Source organism: Leopardus geoffroyi, chromosome B4 (genome assembly GCF_018350155.1).
Source record: "Leopardus geoffroyi isolate Oge1 chromosome B4, O.geoffroyi_Oge1_pat1.0, whole genome shotgun sequence".
Classification (NCBI taxonomy): Eukaryota; Metazoa; Chordata; class Mammalia; order Carnivora; family Felidae; genus Leopardus; species Leopardus geoffroyi.
The window spans coordinates 138502314-138519702 of record NC_059341.1 but is presented as its reverse complement, the minus strand read 5'-3'; the positions used below and the strand labels follow the sequence as shown (position 1 = coordinate 138519702).

At 58.6% G+C, this 17389-nt stretch overlaps 1 protein-coding gene across 2 annotated transcripts in view; it reads right to left on the bottom strand.

The window, feature by feature from the left end:
* The window catches only part of FBLN1 (fibulin 1), an 85679-nt gene that overhangs the window by 42361 nt on the left and 25929 nt on the right, over positions 1-17389 (bottom strand). For both annotated transcript variants that reach the window (XM_045465487.1, XM_045465488.1), the window contains exons 5-14: positions 17218-17277; positions 16016-16117; positions 15058-15195; positions 13746-13883; positions 9491-9634; positions 8563-8691; positions 7755-7880; positions 4804-4923; positions 3800-3931; positions 1959-2082 (exon numbers count right to left, since the gene is read on the bottom strand). In XM_045465487.1, the coding sequence (XP_045321443.1) occupies positions 1959-2082; positions 3800-3931; positions 4804-4923; positions 7755-7880; positions 8563-8691; positions 9491-9634; positions 13746-13883; positions 15058-15195; positions 16016-16117; positions 17218-17277 (1213 nt within the window). The remainder of the gene's footprint in view (positions 1-1958; positions 2083-3799; positions 3932-4803; positions 4924-7754; positions 7881-8562; positions 8692-9490; positions 9635-13745; positions 13884-15057; positions 15196-16015; positions 16118-17217; positions 17278-17389) is intronic.

Below are 17389 nucleotides of genomic sequence, written 5' to 3'. Positions count from 1 at the left end.
GGCATGGGTGTTAATCTGGGCCGTCCTCCCCGGAGGGGCAGCTTGGAGCCCCATCTTCCCTCTCTTGCTTGTACTGTGGGTGGGGCCCTGCTCCCTCCTCCTACTCACAGAAAATGACAAGCCCCCTCTTTATCAGCCCCCGGTACATGCTGATGAAGCCGTGGGATAGGACAGACCGGGTCCTGAAGCATCAACCCCCAGAATGAGCAGAATGCCAGCCCAAGCTCCCCACTGAGCACCCCATTTCATGGCCGGACGCCCTTCGATCCCCTGTCCCCAGCCCTACTCCAGTCCTGCCCGCCACTCCCTCCTTCTTTGCCTAACTCAGTTTCCCCCTCCCCATTCATTCCCCCAACGGCTACTCCAGGCACCCCCCACCCAAGCCACACACTCTGTGGCCACTGCTGCTCTGGAATGCGCTCTTAGTAGGCACGGTGCTGGGCACGGGGGCCTTTGTGGGCCCACTGTTTGCCCGGGTGCCTGCACACAGTATGCCTGCGGTCCCCAAACAAGTAAATGACTTTCTCCAGCATCGAGGCGTGGCCAAGGCTTCCACAGCAAATGCCAACACGCAGGAAGAGGCCGGATCTGCTCATTTCAGTCACAACCTCAGCTCACGGCGCCCACCTGTCCACCCTCGGGCTCGGGAAGCACGCAGACCCCCACAGGGAGGCTGCCTCCAGTCTGGGCTTCGTGGCTGCCTGCGTTAGAATTCCATGCCCAGCACCAGCCAGTCTTCCGGAGTCCTCGAGCCCAGACACAGACAAAGAACTGGGGGAGCAGGAACTTAATACCACAAATAGCAGCCCAGCCTCAAGTTGAGGAAACGGAACTTTCTTAGGGGTCCGAGGTACGCCCTCGCTGCCCTCCGGGGCTCAGTTCTGGGGTGCCTCTTCCCTAACCGGGGCACAGGGAGGACACGAGCTATCGGGTCTCCAGGCGGACGAACGTACGTGGGCTGGGAGAACAGAGCAAGCCCGCGAAGGTGGCGAGGCCGGAGGACGAGCACCTGGGAAGAGCCCAGAGTGCCGCTGGGGAGACGGAGGTCTGAGCATCTGGCATTCAGCAAGCCGGAGGCCAGGCCAGAACCGCAAGCCAGGGCAGCCGCCCTTTGGGCTTGAGCTAGTGGACACTGGGGCCGGGTGCCCCAGCCAAGGAGGCCCTGACCCTCCAGCGGGAGGAGCTGGCTCACGGTCAAGAGGCCGAGTTGTGGTCAGCCTAGCTGTGCACTGGCTTCGAGCGTTTCTGGGGGTTTGAAAGGGGGGGGTCACGCACCCGTGCTCCCGAATCTGGCCCCACTAGAGAGCTCCTCCTGAAATTACTGACAGTGGCATGAAACAAACCTCGCTGAATAAAATTAGGGGTAGGGTGGTATGCAGTGAGACCAGAGGTCCTCCCTACGCCCTGAGGAAGGGGGTTTCTGGACATCCCAGCAGACACCCTAGTGGCCTGGGAAGGAGGGAGCTTCCAATAACATAGGAACATACAGCCTCAAGTTTGGGATACAGAAAATTCTGTGCCGTTCCCACACAGTCACCGGGCTGAATGGAATCTGGCTTTCAGGAGGGGGGTCGCCTAATGACGATGCCCCAGCAACCACATCAGCTCACCCAGAAGCATCACTACCTTCGTCTGGGTCAGAGTATGTTCTGACCTCTGCATCTCGCAGATGACGAAGCTGAGACCCGGCGAGCTGCCTCGGGCCCAAGGTCTCAGGCCTGGTGTTTCTGTCTGGCTCCTCGCACAGGCTCCCTGAGGCCAGGCCTGCCCTCCTTGAAGTCACTACCTAGGCTCTCTGCAACCAGCCTCCCGGCGTTTAGGGGCTTGAGAATCGGGGTCCTCAAGTTTCCCAGGGCCCCGGTGGGAGGGCACAGTTCATGAGCCGCCCACCCAGGCCGGGAGCCAGGCCCCCAGGAAGGCCGACGCAGACAGACAATGGCGAGGCCCGAGGGACTTACGTGTCTGCGGAGCGGCGGTAGTTCTTGGGGCACTCGAAGGCCAGGCAGCGGAAGCCACCCTGGATGTTGAAGCAGGTCTCGTTGATGGAGCAGTTGTGGATGCCGGTCACACACTCATCGATGTCTGTGAGAGACCCCAAGGCGGCCCAGTGAAGGCTGAGGCCGCCCGAGCCGACCCCATCCCCAGATGGTGGCGCTGGGGCCTCCCACCAGGCAGGACTGAGGGGGGGAGATGGGGCCGCCCTCGCCCTCCCCTGGCTGCTCCCCTGCTCCCCTCCCTCCCCTGCGCTCTGTGGCAGTGCCCTCGCCAGCTTTCTTACTTATAGGATAATCGGTACTTATGGAGGTTTTACTCATCGTTCACAGTTCTGGGATGAGCTTTGGAGAGTTCCGTTCTCCCGACAGCTCTTTATTATCCTCAGTGTAGGCAGGAGCTCACACAGGCTCCGGGGCTCACCCAAGGCCACACATTTTGCACGCGGCAGAGTTGAGCTTTGAACCCACACGGGCCAGAGCCAAGGTTCTAAGCAGCCAGCACCTGTCCGAGGCTCCTGAGGGTCAGTACCGTCACCTCACGGGGGACTCGTGACATGCCAGAAGGAAATGGCAGAAGCTAGCGGCTGCACGTGACAGATGAGGACACCAAGGCTTCAAGGAGTTCTACGTTGTGCCCAGGGCCTGGGGTCGGTGAGGCCTGGGACACTGTCCTGAGAGGTCCCCGGACACGGGGAGCTGTCCTCTTTCCCACAGGTCTCAGGAGCAGCAGAATGGTGGGGTCTGGCGAGCCTGAGAGGCGTCTGTGAGAGGTGCCAAACGCCTGATCTCGGCGGTAAAAACAACACTCCTAATCTCAAAGGCCGAGGCTCAGGAATGTGTTTTGCTGTGTCTGGCAGGACCCCAGGTTGCGGCAAGGGAGGCCGGCCAGGAGCAAGAAAGTCATCCGCTCCGCCAGAGAGGCAAAAACAAAGTGACTTCCACCCAGAGCTGCGGGCGCGCTGAGTGGGTGCCTCCCAGGAAAGGCCACCGCTCCTGCCTGCCTTTGATCAAAGTCCTTCCTCACGACCAGAAATCACGTGTGCAGAACCCGGGGCCTCTGAGCCTCTGGGTCGACCGTCCTGTGTGGGGGCTCATGAGGAAGGGGCCGGACAGACCCGACCTCTGTGGCTCAGCTTCTTGGGGCCGTCCCTTGATCCACTCGGGGATTGTTCGTTCACAAATATCTACTTGGCACCCCTCTCTCGGTCACCAAATGGCTTAGTTACGGGGCTCACGGTGACTCCTAGGGTGTTCTTAGATATGGGAGCTGAGTGCAGATGGGGGCCATCGGCCCCCCTCATCTAGTCCATGTGGGAGCTGACCCGTGGCCCCAGCGGGACACCCTCACGAATACAGAGACCTCGGGGCTGTCCCACTGCGGACCACGCCCGCCCTCAGCAGGGCAGTCATCGGCACCTTGGGACAGAGGCCTCCCCCACCTGCTCTGCCCGTAACTCTCTCGGCAGGGCCTGGCTTACGTCAAGGGCCTGTCAAATCAGTGGATGAAAGGCTGACCGAGTAGCCCCCCTGCTGCGGGATGGGGTCCCACTTCCTAAAGGCTGTCAGCCCCTGTTCTGGCCCCCTCGGAGCTGCTGAGGGCAGGGTGGGAGGGTCAGAACCCCCCGAAGACAGGCGTGCCAGGAGTGAGAGACCAGGGTGCGTGTGGACCCCGAGACACTCCGTGGATGCAGAGGCCCCCCCTCCCCTTCCCAGATGCACCCCGCCCCCCCCCCCAGTGCGTCAGGGAGGCTGCCTGGCCTCAGTTCCCCGGCACCACAGAGCCCCAGGCCGTCCCCAGCGCTCACCTTGGCAGTTGCGGCCATTGGGGGCCAGCCTGTATCCGGACGGAGGGCAGGTGCACTGGAAGCTTCCAGGGATGTTGATGCAGCGATAGGAGCAGATGTGGCCCCCGGTGGGCAGGGCGCACTCGTCAATGTCTGTGACGGCAAAGCCCACCCTCAGCATCCCGTGGCCGAGCTCCATTCCCAACAGTGGGCCAGGAAGGGGCCTGGGAGGACGGCCACATGGGGCCATCTGGACACAGGAAGCCGCAGAGTACTGGGGTGGGGCTCAGGAACCTTCACATCAGAGGGGAACGGGAGGCCCAGAGAGGGGAAGAGCTTAGCCCAGCGTCACACAGCAAGTCCACGGTGCAAAGTACGTACACGTGGGGTAAGGAGGCAGGACGGGGGCCAAGTGGAGGGGGAAAGGCCAAGGGCTTCAGAACAGTACGTAGCACAGATGGCCTGCGGGCTGCAGGCACACCCTCATGCTAACGGTTATCCACGTGCTAATAAGAAACACGCCTTCCGTGGAAACGGTAGGAATCCCAACAGCACCTTTCAGCACCGACGGTGCGCCAGGCACTGTACTAAGCGCTTCTGGGTCGTCTTCGACCCTCTGACAGCCCGGTGGGGCTGGGGTCGGCCCTCAGGCTGCAGGTGATGGATGGTCCCCCACCAGGGAGAGGCGGAGCTGCGAATCAGGCATGCGGGGGGGGGGGGGGCCCCTGAGGCCCCTCCTCGCCCCAGGGTCGCACACCGCCAAGCCCTGGCACCTGCGGTCCCCGCCACGTGTGGTCCAAGGCCCCCACGCGACGTGGCGCTCACCAGCGACGCATTTCGGAAAGAAAAATCCGGGGAGTGGGTGTGCTGCTTTCTAAACCTCACTCTCGAGGACTCATTTGTATCCAAACAAGCCTCAGCTGCAGGGAGAAAAAAAAACCTACACCGGCCGCCAGCCTGCAAGGGCGTTCGGGAGAAAGGGGCGGGGGTGCTCTCCCCTCAGCCGGGCGGGGCGCCCCCCTCACCTTCACAGGTGACCCCATCCACGTCGCTGAGCTGGTGGCCTCGCCGACAGTAACACTGGTAGGAGCCATACACGTTGGCGCATTCCTGGCTGCAGGGACTGCTGTTACACTCGTTCACGTCTGAAAGAGAGAGGGTCCCCGGAGGTCACCCCGCTTGGAGCCACCCCGCACACCCCTGGTCCCCCCCAAGGGAACACATATGGAGGGCCCGAAGTCCCGCCGTCTGCCGCCTGGGGTCGCCCCGAGGGTCACCCCGAGGGACAGAGATTCCCTCCGGAATCTCTCATCAGGGCGACATAAAGCCTCCGGTCTCGGCTCCGTCCAGTGGGTCCCGCCTCAGGCTCCCAGGGTCAGTTCTAGTCCTCAACTGGAGATGTGATCACAGCCCTCCCCAGTTCACCTCCAAGACGATGCCCTCTGCAGAGACGGAGGCCCGAGTGAACCGTCGATGTGCCCACATCCCGGATACCCCAGTGCGTAAAGCTCACCACCAGCCCACTCAGCGACTCTGAGCTCCCGCTCGTCCATTCCCTTCGCTGAGAGCAGGGATCAGCGCAATTCTGGCCCACCACTTGCTTTTGTAAAGGAAGTTCTATTGGCACACAGCCACGCTCACTCATTTACCCTGGCGTATGGCCGCCTTTGCCCTGCAAAGAAGTGGGTACCCGCAACATAGATTGTGGCGGGCAGAGCCTAAAATATTTACTATGCGGCTTTTAGGAAAAGATTTGTGCCAACCTCTGGCCTAGAAGTCCCTTCTCACATTTATTTACTGCTAATTCCTAGCAGGGCAGACGGGGTGAGCAGCTAAGAATGTCCATTAGCCTCTCGGCCCGTGTTTCGTCCCTGCAGCACCCCCAACACCCTGCCTGGCCGTCCCTGCTGCCCAGTGTGGTTTCTCATCAAATCCTAGAGACGCTCCTCGAAGGCAGGAACCACGTTCTTGTTACGCACCTTATCGGGGTTGCTTTACAAATGCGTAGCGGAAGGATAGGGCAAAGCTGGCCATGCCCCGGTTTTGTGTCCCCCATGTTGCTACTCACGTAGACGTGACTGCCTCCTTTCCAGTCACTGGGGACTCATGAAGAACAGCGTAAGCCATGAATGCTAACAGCAGTGACACCCACGGTCCCCATAGCTGGCACTTGGTCTCACGCAGGACACTGGGATACGCTCTCCACGTGCATCATCCTCAGGACCCCCGGTAAGGTGGGTCCTGCTCCCCCCACTTTTGCAGATGAGGACAATGGGGCCCAGAAGTGCCGAGTTACTTCTTCAAGGCCATAACATGGTCAAGCTGGGATTTGAACCCAAGCTCGAGGGACCCCTGTGCATCAATCTTTTTTTCCTCGCCAAAACACGTGCATTGAGTCTGGTTCCTGGGGACAGATCCTAGAATCTTGGGGGGCCCCGAGGGCCCAGGATCCCGTCACACCGTCCACCCCTCCAGTGGGAGACCTGTGCGTACTGGGTGCGTCTGGGCATATGTGACTTTTGTGATCGTCCTGCCGAGCGTCCAGACGCTGTACCCAGGCGCCGCGCTGCACAGAACAGGGCTTGCCGGGCGACGGGAGGGGAGCGCCGAGGGCTGTTAAGAGCTCTGGACTTTGCTGATCTCAGAACCTAGTCCTCAGAGAAGACGTGACGTCTGCTGAGCGCCTGCGGTGTGCCAGGCCCTGTGCTGAACACACTTCACGCCATCTCGGTCCAGCCCCAGAGGAGGTGGATGTTATCTGAGAACCGACAGGCTCAGCACTAACGACTCCCTCCAGCCTCCACCCGGCAGACTAAGGGCCCTGAGCACACTTGAGCATGGCTTCTACCGGCCCAAGACGGGGTGCCTAGGATGACGACCCCAGACCCTTAAAGGGCCTGCCTGAGAAAGCTCAGAGCAGCCCAAAGAAGACACTCGGTCCTGACCTCCCTTTTTCTTAGAAGTGTTGACTTTAGCAAACTTGCAAATGTCAATCCTTGCTCTGTCCCTTTGAGATGTACCCCCTACAACCCAGGACCTGCAAACCACGCCTTTGAAGTGCGGTCACTGGGAAGGGCAGCTCCCCGCCCCCCACCTCCGCCCCTGCCCTCCCAGTCTCTGTGGGAGGGCAGGAGCCAGTTAGCAGGTGCAGCCAGCCTAAACATGCTGATCCCCCACTTAACGTTCCGCCGCGCTTGTCTTTAGCACACCCCAGCATTTAAAAAGCCTTCTGCCCTTTGGGGCACTTGGGTGGCTCAGTCAGTTTAAGCGTCCAGCGTCGGCTCAGGTCATAATCTCACGGTTTGTGGGTCCGAGCCCCACGTCGGGCTCTGTGCTGACAGCTCGGAGCCTGGGGCCTGCTTCGGATTCTGTATGTGTGTGTGTGTGTCTCTCTCTCTCTGCCCCTTCCCCCCGCTCACACTCTGTGTCTCTCTCTCTCAAAAATAAATAAAACATTTTTAAAAAATTGTTAATAAAGAAAAATTTAAAAAGCCTCCTGCCTTCTGCTTTTCCCAAACTGAGATCGTTTTACACCCAAGCCCCTCTCCGCGGATGCAACAGTCTGGGTAAACTCTGTCTTACCCGTTTCCTCGAAAATCTGACCTACCAAGCCCTGTCTCCCGGTAGGACACCGAGGCAGGCGAGGCCAGCCACTCCCGGAGGTCACGTGAACACAGGGTGGGTGGGACGCCTCCCCATCCCGCACTCTTAGCCACGTCCCTTGTTCCTAAACCGGCTTATCCGTTCCCCACGTGCGTGGCCCTGGGCAGAGGCCACTGGGCGCTCCGGGGCCCAGGAGGCCCGGGCATCTCTGACACGTCACCTGTCACAGGCGTTTCCCCCACTGATGCCTCACTTAATCTGCGCTTGGGAAACAAACTCGAGTCTGTCCTAACAGACGGCGTCTGCGGGTGGAGCCGTGGCCTCTCCGGGAGAAGGGAGTCGATCAGCCTGCCCGGCGCCCAGGCCGCCTCACCTTCACACGAGCGGCCGTCGGCAGAGAGCCGGAAGCCCACGGAGCAGCTGCAGTAATAGGAGCCTGGCGTGTTCTCGCACTTGTGGCCGCACAGGCGCCCGGGATAGCGCCGACACTCGTTGATGTCTGAAACGGAGCAGGTGGGCCCCCTCAGTGCCACCCAAGCCTCTGCTGGCGACCCCACCTCCCGCAGCCTCTCTGCTCAGATGAGAGGCGCAAAGTGACTCGTCCCGCGAGTCAAACCCGCGGCACGGGTGGGCGAGGGAGCCGGGGCCACGCCCGCCCATCTGCTCACCGGGCCAGTCGCGTGTCCCTTCTGTGACGCACACTGAGGACGTGCCCACCCATCAGTTCCCCACCCCAGCCCCGCACGAGGGTCCACTGGGGTCTGACAAGGGGCCAGCCTCCCCCGAGCACCCTGGTCTGCGGATGGCAGGCGCTCGGCCAGCGGGGTCTGTCCCCGTTCCCGGCGCTGAGGTCACCGTGCCTCAGGCACGCAGCCCCGCAGCCCTGCACGAGGGCAGCGACTCTGGGAGAAAATCACTAATGCTCTCGGGCATTTGAGGAGTGGGCTGGGGTCTCATAGACCCTTGGAGGTCTTGAGTCAAACAGAACACCTGTTCTGCGGGCGGGGTGACACCCGGGAGTGCAGCACCAGGGCTGGGACCGGACGGGGGTCTCTTGACTCAGGGTCTCTTCTCGGGGACTGCTGCACTAGGCCTCTCCGAGGTGAGGCGTAGGCTGTGGCCACGCCAGGGTGCCACCTGGCCTGGGCCCCCCCCCCAGGCCTTCAGGGATACCCACGTACCCACGCACGTCCTGCTGATGCCGTCGAAATAGTATCCGGCTTTGCACTCACAGCGGAAACTTCCAGGCGAGTTGACACACAGGTGCCCTGGCCCGCAGGGCTCAGAGGGTGCTGCGCACTCATCCACATCTTGCAAAAGAGAAGGAAGGACATGTTGGAAAACGTTAAGCGGGGCTTTTCCCTGAGATGATCAGAAAGGAAGCCGGGAGAGCAGCAAACTAAACTGTACGTTGACAAAGCAGTATCATTGGCTCTTCAACACGATGTCCCAGAGCGCCTGCTACGTGCTGGGCCCCATGCTGGGGACACAGCGGACCCAGATGCAGCCCCTACCCTCGGGGCCTCCTGCTCTGGCCAGCCAGCAATGGCCCTAGCTGAGGCGGAAAGGGCCCAGTGACCCGGGGAGACGTTAAGGAAGTATTCTGGGAGTTGTAGAGAGCTTCTCTCTGGCTGGCAGGGGTCTGGATCCAAAGGAACGTAGCAGCGGGTAGGCAGAGGGAATAACGTAAGAGCAAAATACTACACAGAGAGGAAAGGGCAGGGCTTCTTTAGGGAGCTGCAAGGCCTAGTTCATCTGAATTATAAAGCTCGTGAAGGTGGGGCCACCTCAGGAGGACTAGGTTGTAAGCAGGGGCATCTGTCCTGGTCTGTCACCAACGGGGGCTGTGAGCAGGGAGGAATGAGAGCGCTTCCAGCTCAAGAGACCCTGGACAGACTGAAAGGGGTTAAACTGGGGGCAGTGGTAGGCTGGCAGGCTACTGCCATGGTCCAGGCAATAGATGACGAAGGTCTAAGCTTGGAAATGAGCAACGGGATGGATGGACAGGTTCACTTGGGGATCTCCTCCTCCCCTTCCAGAGAAGGGAGGGGGGCGCCAGGCGCAGACAGAAAAGTTGATTTCAGATTGGTTCTCTTTTCCGATACCAACCAATACAGCGGGTTCCCTCCTCGTTGAGATGGTAGCCACGGCCACAATTGGGCACGTTCTTCTGGCATGTGTAGGAGCCCTCCGTGTTGATGCATGTCTGCCCAACAGGGCATGGGGCACTGATACTTAAACATTCATTGATATCTGCAGCAGGAAAGACGGAGACAGCGAGGTTAAACGTGGAGGGCTTCCCAAAACCCAACAGCTAGATCTCCGAAACCGCCCCCCCCCCCGACACTTCCCTCCTTATTGCAAAACCACAAACAGAAGTACTACGATGCCCTCACCCTGGACCACGCGGCAGGCTTCCAGCCGGCTCCCAGGTTTTGCCAACACATGCCACCTGAAATACGACCTCCGTGGCATCTCCCTGCCCCTAAAGCTTCAAGCCCCCCATCCTTCCCTGCACCGAATCTGAAGCCGCGTGCCTGGCTCCCAGGTCTGCCCACGGTCACGTGGCTATGTCCCTTCTGAATCCTACAGGACTCGCAGTCCCCCACCATGGAGCTGGCAATTCAGGGGCCAACTCGTGTTCACTCGCTCCACACGGGGTGCGGGGCTAAATGTCCTCGGCCCCGAAACTCTTGCCCCTGCGAGGCTCTGGGCTCCTCCGATGATGGGCCCGGCCCGCCTGGCCTCGGCCTCACTCTGGCCAGCGGTCCCCGCGACCAGGCTTGAGCCCTTACAGCACACTGATGGCTCCTGAACAGGCCGCTTGGGTCCCACCTCTGTGCCTTTATTCACACAGCCCCTGGCTGGGAAGTCACCTCCCCTGTCTGCCTGGGAAACACTTTCACAGCTTGCGTGTCACCTCCTGGAGGCCCCTTCCTGTCTGGCCCCCATCTGGGCTCCTCAGGCCCGAGCTGACTTGTGCCCAGCGGGGAGGGGCTGCTGGCTCCAAGTTCACCGCACTGTGGTCCCCCTCCTTGACTGCACGTGCCTGCGTGGGGCCTTCACCTCTGCTGGACACACGCCTGGCGAGTGCGAACCAGTGATCGGACAAGGAGGACCCTTCATTCCCCCAGCTCGAATTTGGTGTAAAACCACAGAGGCTACACTTCTTACTAAGGGGAGACTTCTACAGGCACTTAGGTTTTTAAGAACCCCCTTGTTCAGACACTTGCAAAGCACCCAGGGGACGGAGAGAAGGGAGTTATGGTAGAAGGCCCCTGAGCCAAAGTCAAAAAGAGGGATCAGCTGTTGTTCTCCCCTCCTGGCCAAGCCCCACGCTCCTTGACCCGTCAGGGGCCAGGACAGTCAGGGGTAGGACCCAGGGCCGCCCCTGGAGTCAGCCTTCACACAGCAGCACAGCACTTAACAGTTTATGAAAGCTAGGCGGCTCTAGAAGCAAGGTGTCCTGCCTCCCAGCCCGAAAATCAGCGTTGACAGGCTACAGTCCGCCAGTCAAATCCAGCTCACTGCCTGTTTTTGTCAATAAAGCTTTATTGGAACACCCGAGCTGCAACATAGGCCCTATAGCACCTGAACCTGGTACTTACTAGGCATCCCTTTACAGAAAAAAATTTGTCCCCTGCCCCGTATCAAGAACAAATGCAGCGTCTAGCAACGATATCGCTGCCTCCCCCGGAGGTTTCGTGCTCGCCAAGCAGATCTACAGTTCCCAAACTGTGTTCCGTGCAACACGAGTACCCCTTGAGACATGGTGTGCTCCCCGGGCAGGGGAGTCCCCCCACCTGTGAGCACCACAAGGTAAGGAAGGACCAGGCAATCAATGCATGAATGGGACACCGGGAAAAATAAAGAACAAATAAATAGAAAAGGTCCAAGCCGTTTGGGAACGCGTCATACGACCTCTGTCTCTTACAGGCTCACACGGGAAAAGCCCGGACGATCCCAGCTGAAAAGCACCTCGCTAACTTTAACCCAATGACGACGGGACCCTTGATTGCCCCGCTGGGACACCTCGGAACACCCCAAGATGCAGTGCGCGGGAAGCCCTGCTCTGGCCCATTCCATCGTCCTCACTGAAGCCGAAAGGTAGACGGTGAGAACCCCGACAGGGAATCAGAGGAAGCAGGAAAAAGAAAACCAACAAAGATAGGATCGTCTCGGGGCGCCTGGGGGGCTCCGTTGGCAAAGCGTCCACTCGATTTCAGCTCAGGTCATGATCTCACGGGTTGTGGGATCGAGCCCCACAGTGGGCTCTGTGCTAACAGTGTGGCGTCGACTTGGGATTCTCTCTCTCTCTGCCCCCCCCCGCTTCCCCCCCCCCTCTGTCTCGCACTCTCTCTGCCTCCCTCTATCCCCACGCTCACTCTCTCAAACTGAATAAAGTAAAAAATATATATTAAAGAAAAAACGTTTTAAAGAAAGGATCCTGAGTTTCTTTAGGAGCACTAAAGAGCACTGTGGGCACGAGAAGGGGCACCTGCCCGAGCCCGAGTTGCGGGACGCCTCGTGGCTGCTCTGTAGACCCTCCAAACACCCAGGGACTGGCGGGTAGGGCTCCTTCGGGGCTTTGCTCTGCTCACCCAGGCTCTCCCCGCATCTAGGGAAGGATGCAGAGGGGACTGTCCCCACCCCTACTCTCACACCTTGTCCCCTACACACTTGGCACCCCGTAGAGGGGCAACGGGCTACACAGACTCGCAAAGGCTTCTTCCGTGTGGAAATCGGGGCTGATTTTGTCATGAGTCAGGGTTTCCACCCCAAACAGATGCCAGCCTCCTCTGCGGAGCCCCCTCCAAGCGCCCTGCAAGTCTGGGCAGGACCCTCCTCCCCGCTGGCCCTGGGAGAGCCGCCAGCCCCCTGCTCACAGGCCCCCTGTGCTGGGTGACGATAGCCCGGCTGGCGGGAGGCTGGCGGGGGGCCAACCCCAGCCAAGCGGAGGCCCCCACAGCTCCGATGCCTCCCCACCCTCCCCGCACCAGATGACTGGGGAGCTTTAAAAGCAAAGTCTGGGGTAGGGTTCCAAGGAGGCCTCTGTCCCAGGGGGTTACTGGTCTATTTGTCTTTAAATACTCTGGGATGGTTTAAAAAAAAAAAAAAAGGTGAGAGAGCTTTCTGTCCAAACTGCCATTTCAAATCAAAGATCAATATAGATTTATCTGAGAGAGGGCGAGGCAAACCTAAGACAGAAACCAGCTTCCAGAAGCGCCCTTTAAGGAGGGAAACGGGACAGCCTCAGTGAAGGAGGGTTCTAATTGGTGGTGTTTGCAGCTCTCCGGCAGGGGTGTGTGTGTGGGGGGGGAGGGGGGGGGAGTGTTCCCGTCCTCAAAGGCAGGACCCAGAAGCTTCTGCTGGGCAGAGACCAAGGCCAGGCCGACAGATCTGGATACAAATGCCAACAGCAAACACCGGCCGAGCCAAGTGGTTATAGCCTGGGTGACTCCGGGAGAAAGGGGTGTCACCTTCCATTTGCAGAGCTCGTGACTCATCCCTCAGCTCCCTGCCCCCTCCCCACGCTGCTTCTCCATCCCAAGAGTGTGACCATTCACACGGGATTTCCTTTAATTCCACAGCAGTCTTGCTCTGACGTCAGGCAATACAGTAGATTTGTTTTGCGGTGAAATGTATGTGACATAAAATTTGCCATTTTAACGATCTTTAAGCGTATAGACAGGTGGCATTAAATACGTTCACACGGCCGTGCAGCCATCACCGCCTTCCATCCACACAACTTTTTAATTTGCCCCAACTGAAACTCTGCGGGGTAAACGCTAACTCCCCACATTCCCGCCCCAGGCCCCTGGCACCCCCATTCTCCCTTCCGTCTCGATGAAATCCACCACTGATATAAAGGATTTTCTACAACAAAACTTTAACACACAAGGCATTTCCCAATCATCTTGTTCCGTCCTTGCCTCAAGCCGCCAAACCAGGTCGTAGGATTAATCCCATTTTATAGAGGACGAAATTCAGAGTCAAAGGAGGGACATAAACCACCTTAACGCATTCATTCTAAACCACGTGTCTCGAACTCCAAAACTGAAGCCGAACCAGGGGTCGGTCAACTACAGCCCTGCGGCCAAACCCGGCCTGCAGCTGTTTTTGCAAATCAAGTTTTATGGGGACACGGTACCGTGCGTTTGTTCACAAATCTGTGGCTGCTCCCTAGCTTGGTCCACAGAGCCGAGTTTTTGCAACAGAGACCGTATGGCTAACATATTGGCTTCCCAGCCCTTCTGAGGATATGCTTGCCGACCTCTGCTCGGCAGGCCCAGCGCGATCTAGAGCTGTGGCCCGCCGCTCGAGCGCTCGCCCTGCCTGGGGGACCCTGGCGGCAATGTCTTACCAATACAGTTGCCTAGAGCATCTTGTATAAAGCCACTCTTGCATTGTAGCTTGGGTCTGCAGCGGAAGGATCCCAGAGTATTCTGACAGATAAAATCGGGGAGGCAGTTATGAATACCACTCTCACACTCGTCAATATCTGGTACATCATAAAAAAAGGAAATTGTTAGCAAGAGTCCTGCCAGAAGCATCTTACAACATTCACAAAAATCACAAGAAAGTTTTTTTTCCTCATGCTCATTACTCAGACTACAACCCGAAACATTCCAATCGAGAAGTCACATTAAAAAAAAAAAAAAAGAGCCTTAGTTAGCCAAATAGTGCTCGCGTTGCTAAAGATTTAAAGTTCTTTTTTTTTCTCCCCGCACCCCCCCCCCCCCCCCAACCAAGGCTCTTATGAGGCAAACTTTCTGTTACATACTAAATAACCCAGGCACTTTCCTGGCAGTATGTGGGATTTTTTTTTTTTTTTTTTTACCTCTAGGCTAAGTGCATGTTTGGTTTAGACAATAAAGCAATGATCTTAGTGGCAATAAAAACCGTGCCTACGAACTCATTCATTCTGACGTCGTCACAATATTCCAAATACGAACAGGGGCGATTGCCATGATCGGACATTTTGGCTGCCCTTCCTTTGAAGTTCGTGGCTGTCAAATGTTCAAAAGTGTATACTCAGCTGGCTGGGCCCCTGGGATCTCAGGGTCCAAACCGCCCAGCGAGGCTGCGAGGATGGGCTGAACAGAGCTTTGCCCAAAGGCCCTGCGACGTCAGGAGGGTGTGCCTGGCTTTTGAGTTACCCTCGTAACTCAAGCAAAACTTTTATACAAGTGGTGCCTTTCGTTCTGAAGGGCTGGAAACCCTCAGAAGAAAACTATGTCCTCCTAGATCCTCATCAAAGCCTTATCTGCCAAATAACATCTATGGCTTGGCGGGGAAAGGCCAGCAGCCAGAAATGTCGTGTTTTTAGGCAGCGGAAGAGAATAAGCTTTGAACTTCAAGGAAGTCTGGAATCAGATGGAAGGCAGCTGTTGCACAGATTTTTTTTTTTTTTTTTTTTTTGTAGAAGGCACATGTGAGCACCTGAAGTTCATTCACTTCTCATCTTGCTTTGAAACGATCCTGCTCTGAGCCTTTTCAGAAGTCCAAGCTCACCATTGTCACTAACTCAGCGTTAAGATAAGAAGGTAAATCTTTACTAACAACACAACGGGTCGGCGCCCCGGGCAGTCACAGGTGGGGTCCAGTGCTGCCTTTACTATCTCATTCTATCTATTCCTGGAAAGCTGAGGTGTGTAGACTGGAGAGTGTTATACCTTTGCAATCATTGTCCTCTGTGAGTTCATAGCCAGTCCCACAGCTGCTGTCTCTCTGGCAGCGGAAAGAGCCCACTGTATTGACACAGGACTCCCCAAGCCGGCAATTGTGGCTGCCCGTGATGCATTCGTTGATATCTAGGACAGACGGAGGCAACGAGGGAGTAACCAGCAAGAACAAAGGACGCCGGCGCTTCACCACAAGGAATGTACCGGAAGGCACCGTAAATGGGTCCCCAGCATCTCTCCAGTCCCCCACCCATGTGTATTCGGGCTGTGCACCTGAAGGGGTCTCGGGCACTCACCACCCAATCAAAAGCAATGGTTTCCTTCCCCGGCTAAGTTTCAGAGCGACTGCTCGTTTTTTTTTTTTTGTTTTGTTTTTTTTTAATGTGTTCTTGATTTTCGAAAGAGAGAGAGAGAGAGAATGAGCAGGGGAGGGGCAGAGACAGAGTGGGAGACACAGAATCAGAAGCAGGCTCCAGGCTCCGAGCTGTCGGCACAGAGCCCGACGCGGGGCTCGAACTCACGAACCGCGAGATCGCGCCCTGCACCGAAATCAGACGCTCAACCTACTGAGCCACCCAGGCGCCCCCTACCGCTCATTTTGAGAACGCACTAAGCAGCGAGAGGCCCTGCGCTGGAGTCACATGACCCTTAGGACCCCTCTCAGAGGCTGTCACTGTCCTCTATCTCCCCCACCCCAAATGGGAGGGGAGAGAGAGGCTGAGCGATGTGCCCAGGGCCACTCAGATCCTGGATTCAGAGCCCGGTCAGACGCCGAACCCAGCCCCGTTTCCCAGCACGGTGTGTACATGCCCCGGGAGGAGAGCCGTGGCCGGGCGCCGCGGACTCCACCGGCCTACGAACGGGGCCCCGACGTGTGCGGAGCGTCAAGCAGAGACGGGGGCAGAGGCCCCCCGCCGCCCTGCTGTGGCCGGAGCTCGGTGACGGTTACCTTCACAGGAGACGCTGTCGGGCAGCAGCTGGTAGCCCACGAAGCAGGAGCAGACGACCCCCTCCCCCGCGTCTCGGCACTGCTGTTTGCAGGGGCCGCCGCCTGGAATCAGAGCAGATCAGGGCAACCGGGAGCCAAACCCCCACCTCAAACGCCCTCAGGGTGGACGACACACGGGACACAGGCTCCCCAGGCTGGAGCCCACCCTCTCCAGCGCGGCACCCCTCCCTTCCCGAGGGAGACCCCCCCGGGACCTGGCCCCTGCACGACCCCGGGACCTCCCCTCCAACCCGCTGTCCTGCAGCAGGGCAGCTGACGGGTGCTCAGAGAGCCAATCTCACGGGGACAGACCTCTACCAGCTGGCTAAACGTTCTGTCACAGTTCTGGCCGCTCCCCAGGCCCTGCGAGCCCCCTGCCCGCTTCTCCAGCCTCTCCCTCTAGCCCCGGGCCCACCCCTCCCCGTGAGCCGCGCGAGTCTGCGTGTCTCCAACACCGCGTGCCCAGTGTTACTTCCTTGGCCAGCCCCCCCTCGCCCCCTGCAAACCAGCCTTTCCCTCCCCCAGGAAGGCCTCCCACACCCCCCAGAGAGCTTTCTGGGCTCTGTGCCCTCCCCACCCCACCTCCCACCCCACCTCTGTGCGGCCTGTCACTGTACCCGGGCCACATCATTCTGTGATTTCACTGGCTCCCAATTAACGCCCCGACCACAGGGCAAGCTTCCTAATGAACCTCTGGGGCAGACTTGCCCGTCTAGACATGCGGAACGGTCCACGAAAGACAAATCTAGTTTCATCATGTGAAAAACAAACCTGCCAGGCCCTAGTCACTTTAAATTTGCGAATGATGCCACCAGTGGCACAGCTGGGGCTCCGGGACACAAGGCAAGTAACACTCGGCCCTCCCTCCGGTGGCGTTCACCCTTCACAGAGCCTGTGTTGGGGGCGGGGGGGGGGGGGCGCTGTGCTGGGAGCTTTTAAGGGCCCACACGGCCCCTTCCTGTGACCTCACCCTGTCTCCCCCTGGCCCATCAGGCCCCAGCCCGCAGGGAAGGAGGAAGGGGGCCCAGGAGTGCAGGGAGGACAGAGTGACTTCAGCTGACTCAGCCCAAGCACTCTTCCCAGGACGTCAGACTCCCAAGGACATGAGCACGGACTCCCCCGCAGGCTGGATTCACGGCCCGCTGGAGGGAGCAGGGCCTCACCTCTGCAGCGGTCGTTCAGGTACGGGTCCTCCTGCTCCTCCTCGATCTCCGAAATCTTGGCTGTGGGAGAAAGAGAGGCAAATTGGACATTTATCCAAACACAGCGTCCCGTCTTGTCTCAGCAGCAACTCTGAATTCTCTACCTCCCTTAAGCATCGGGCAGTCGCGCCCG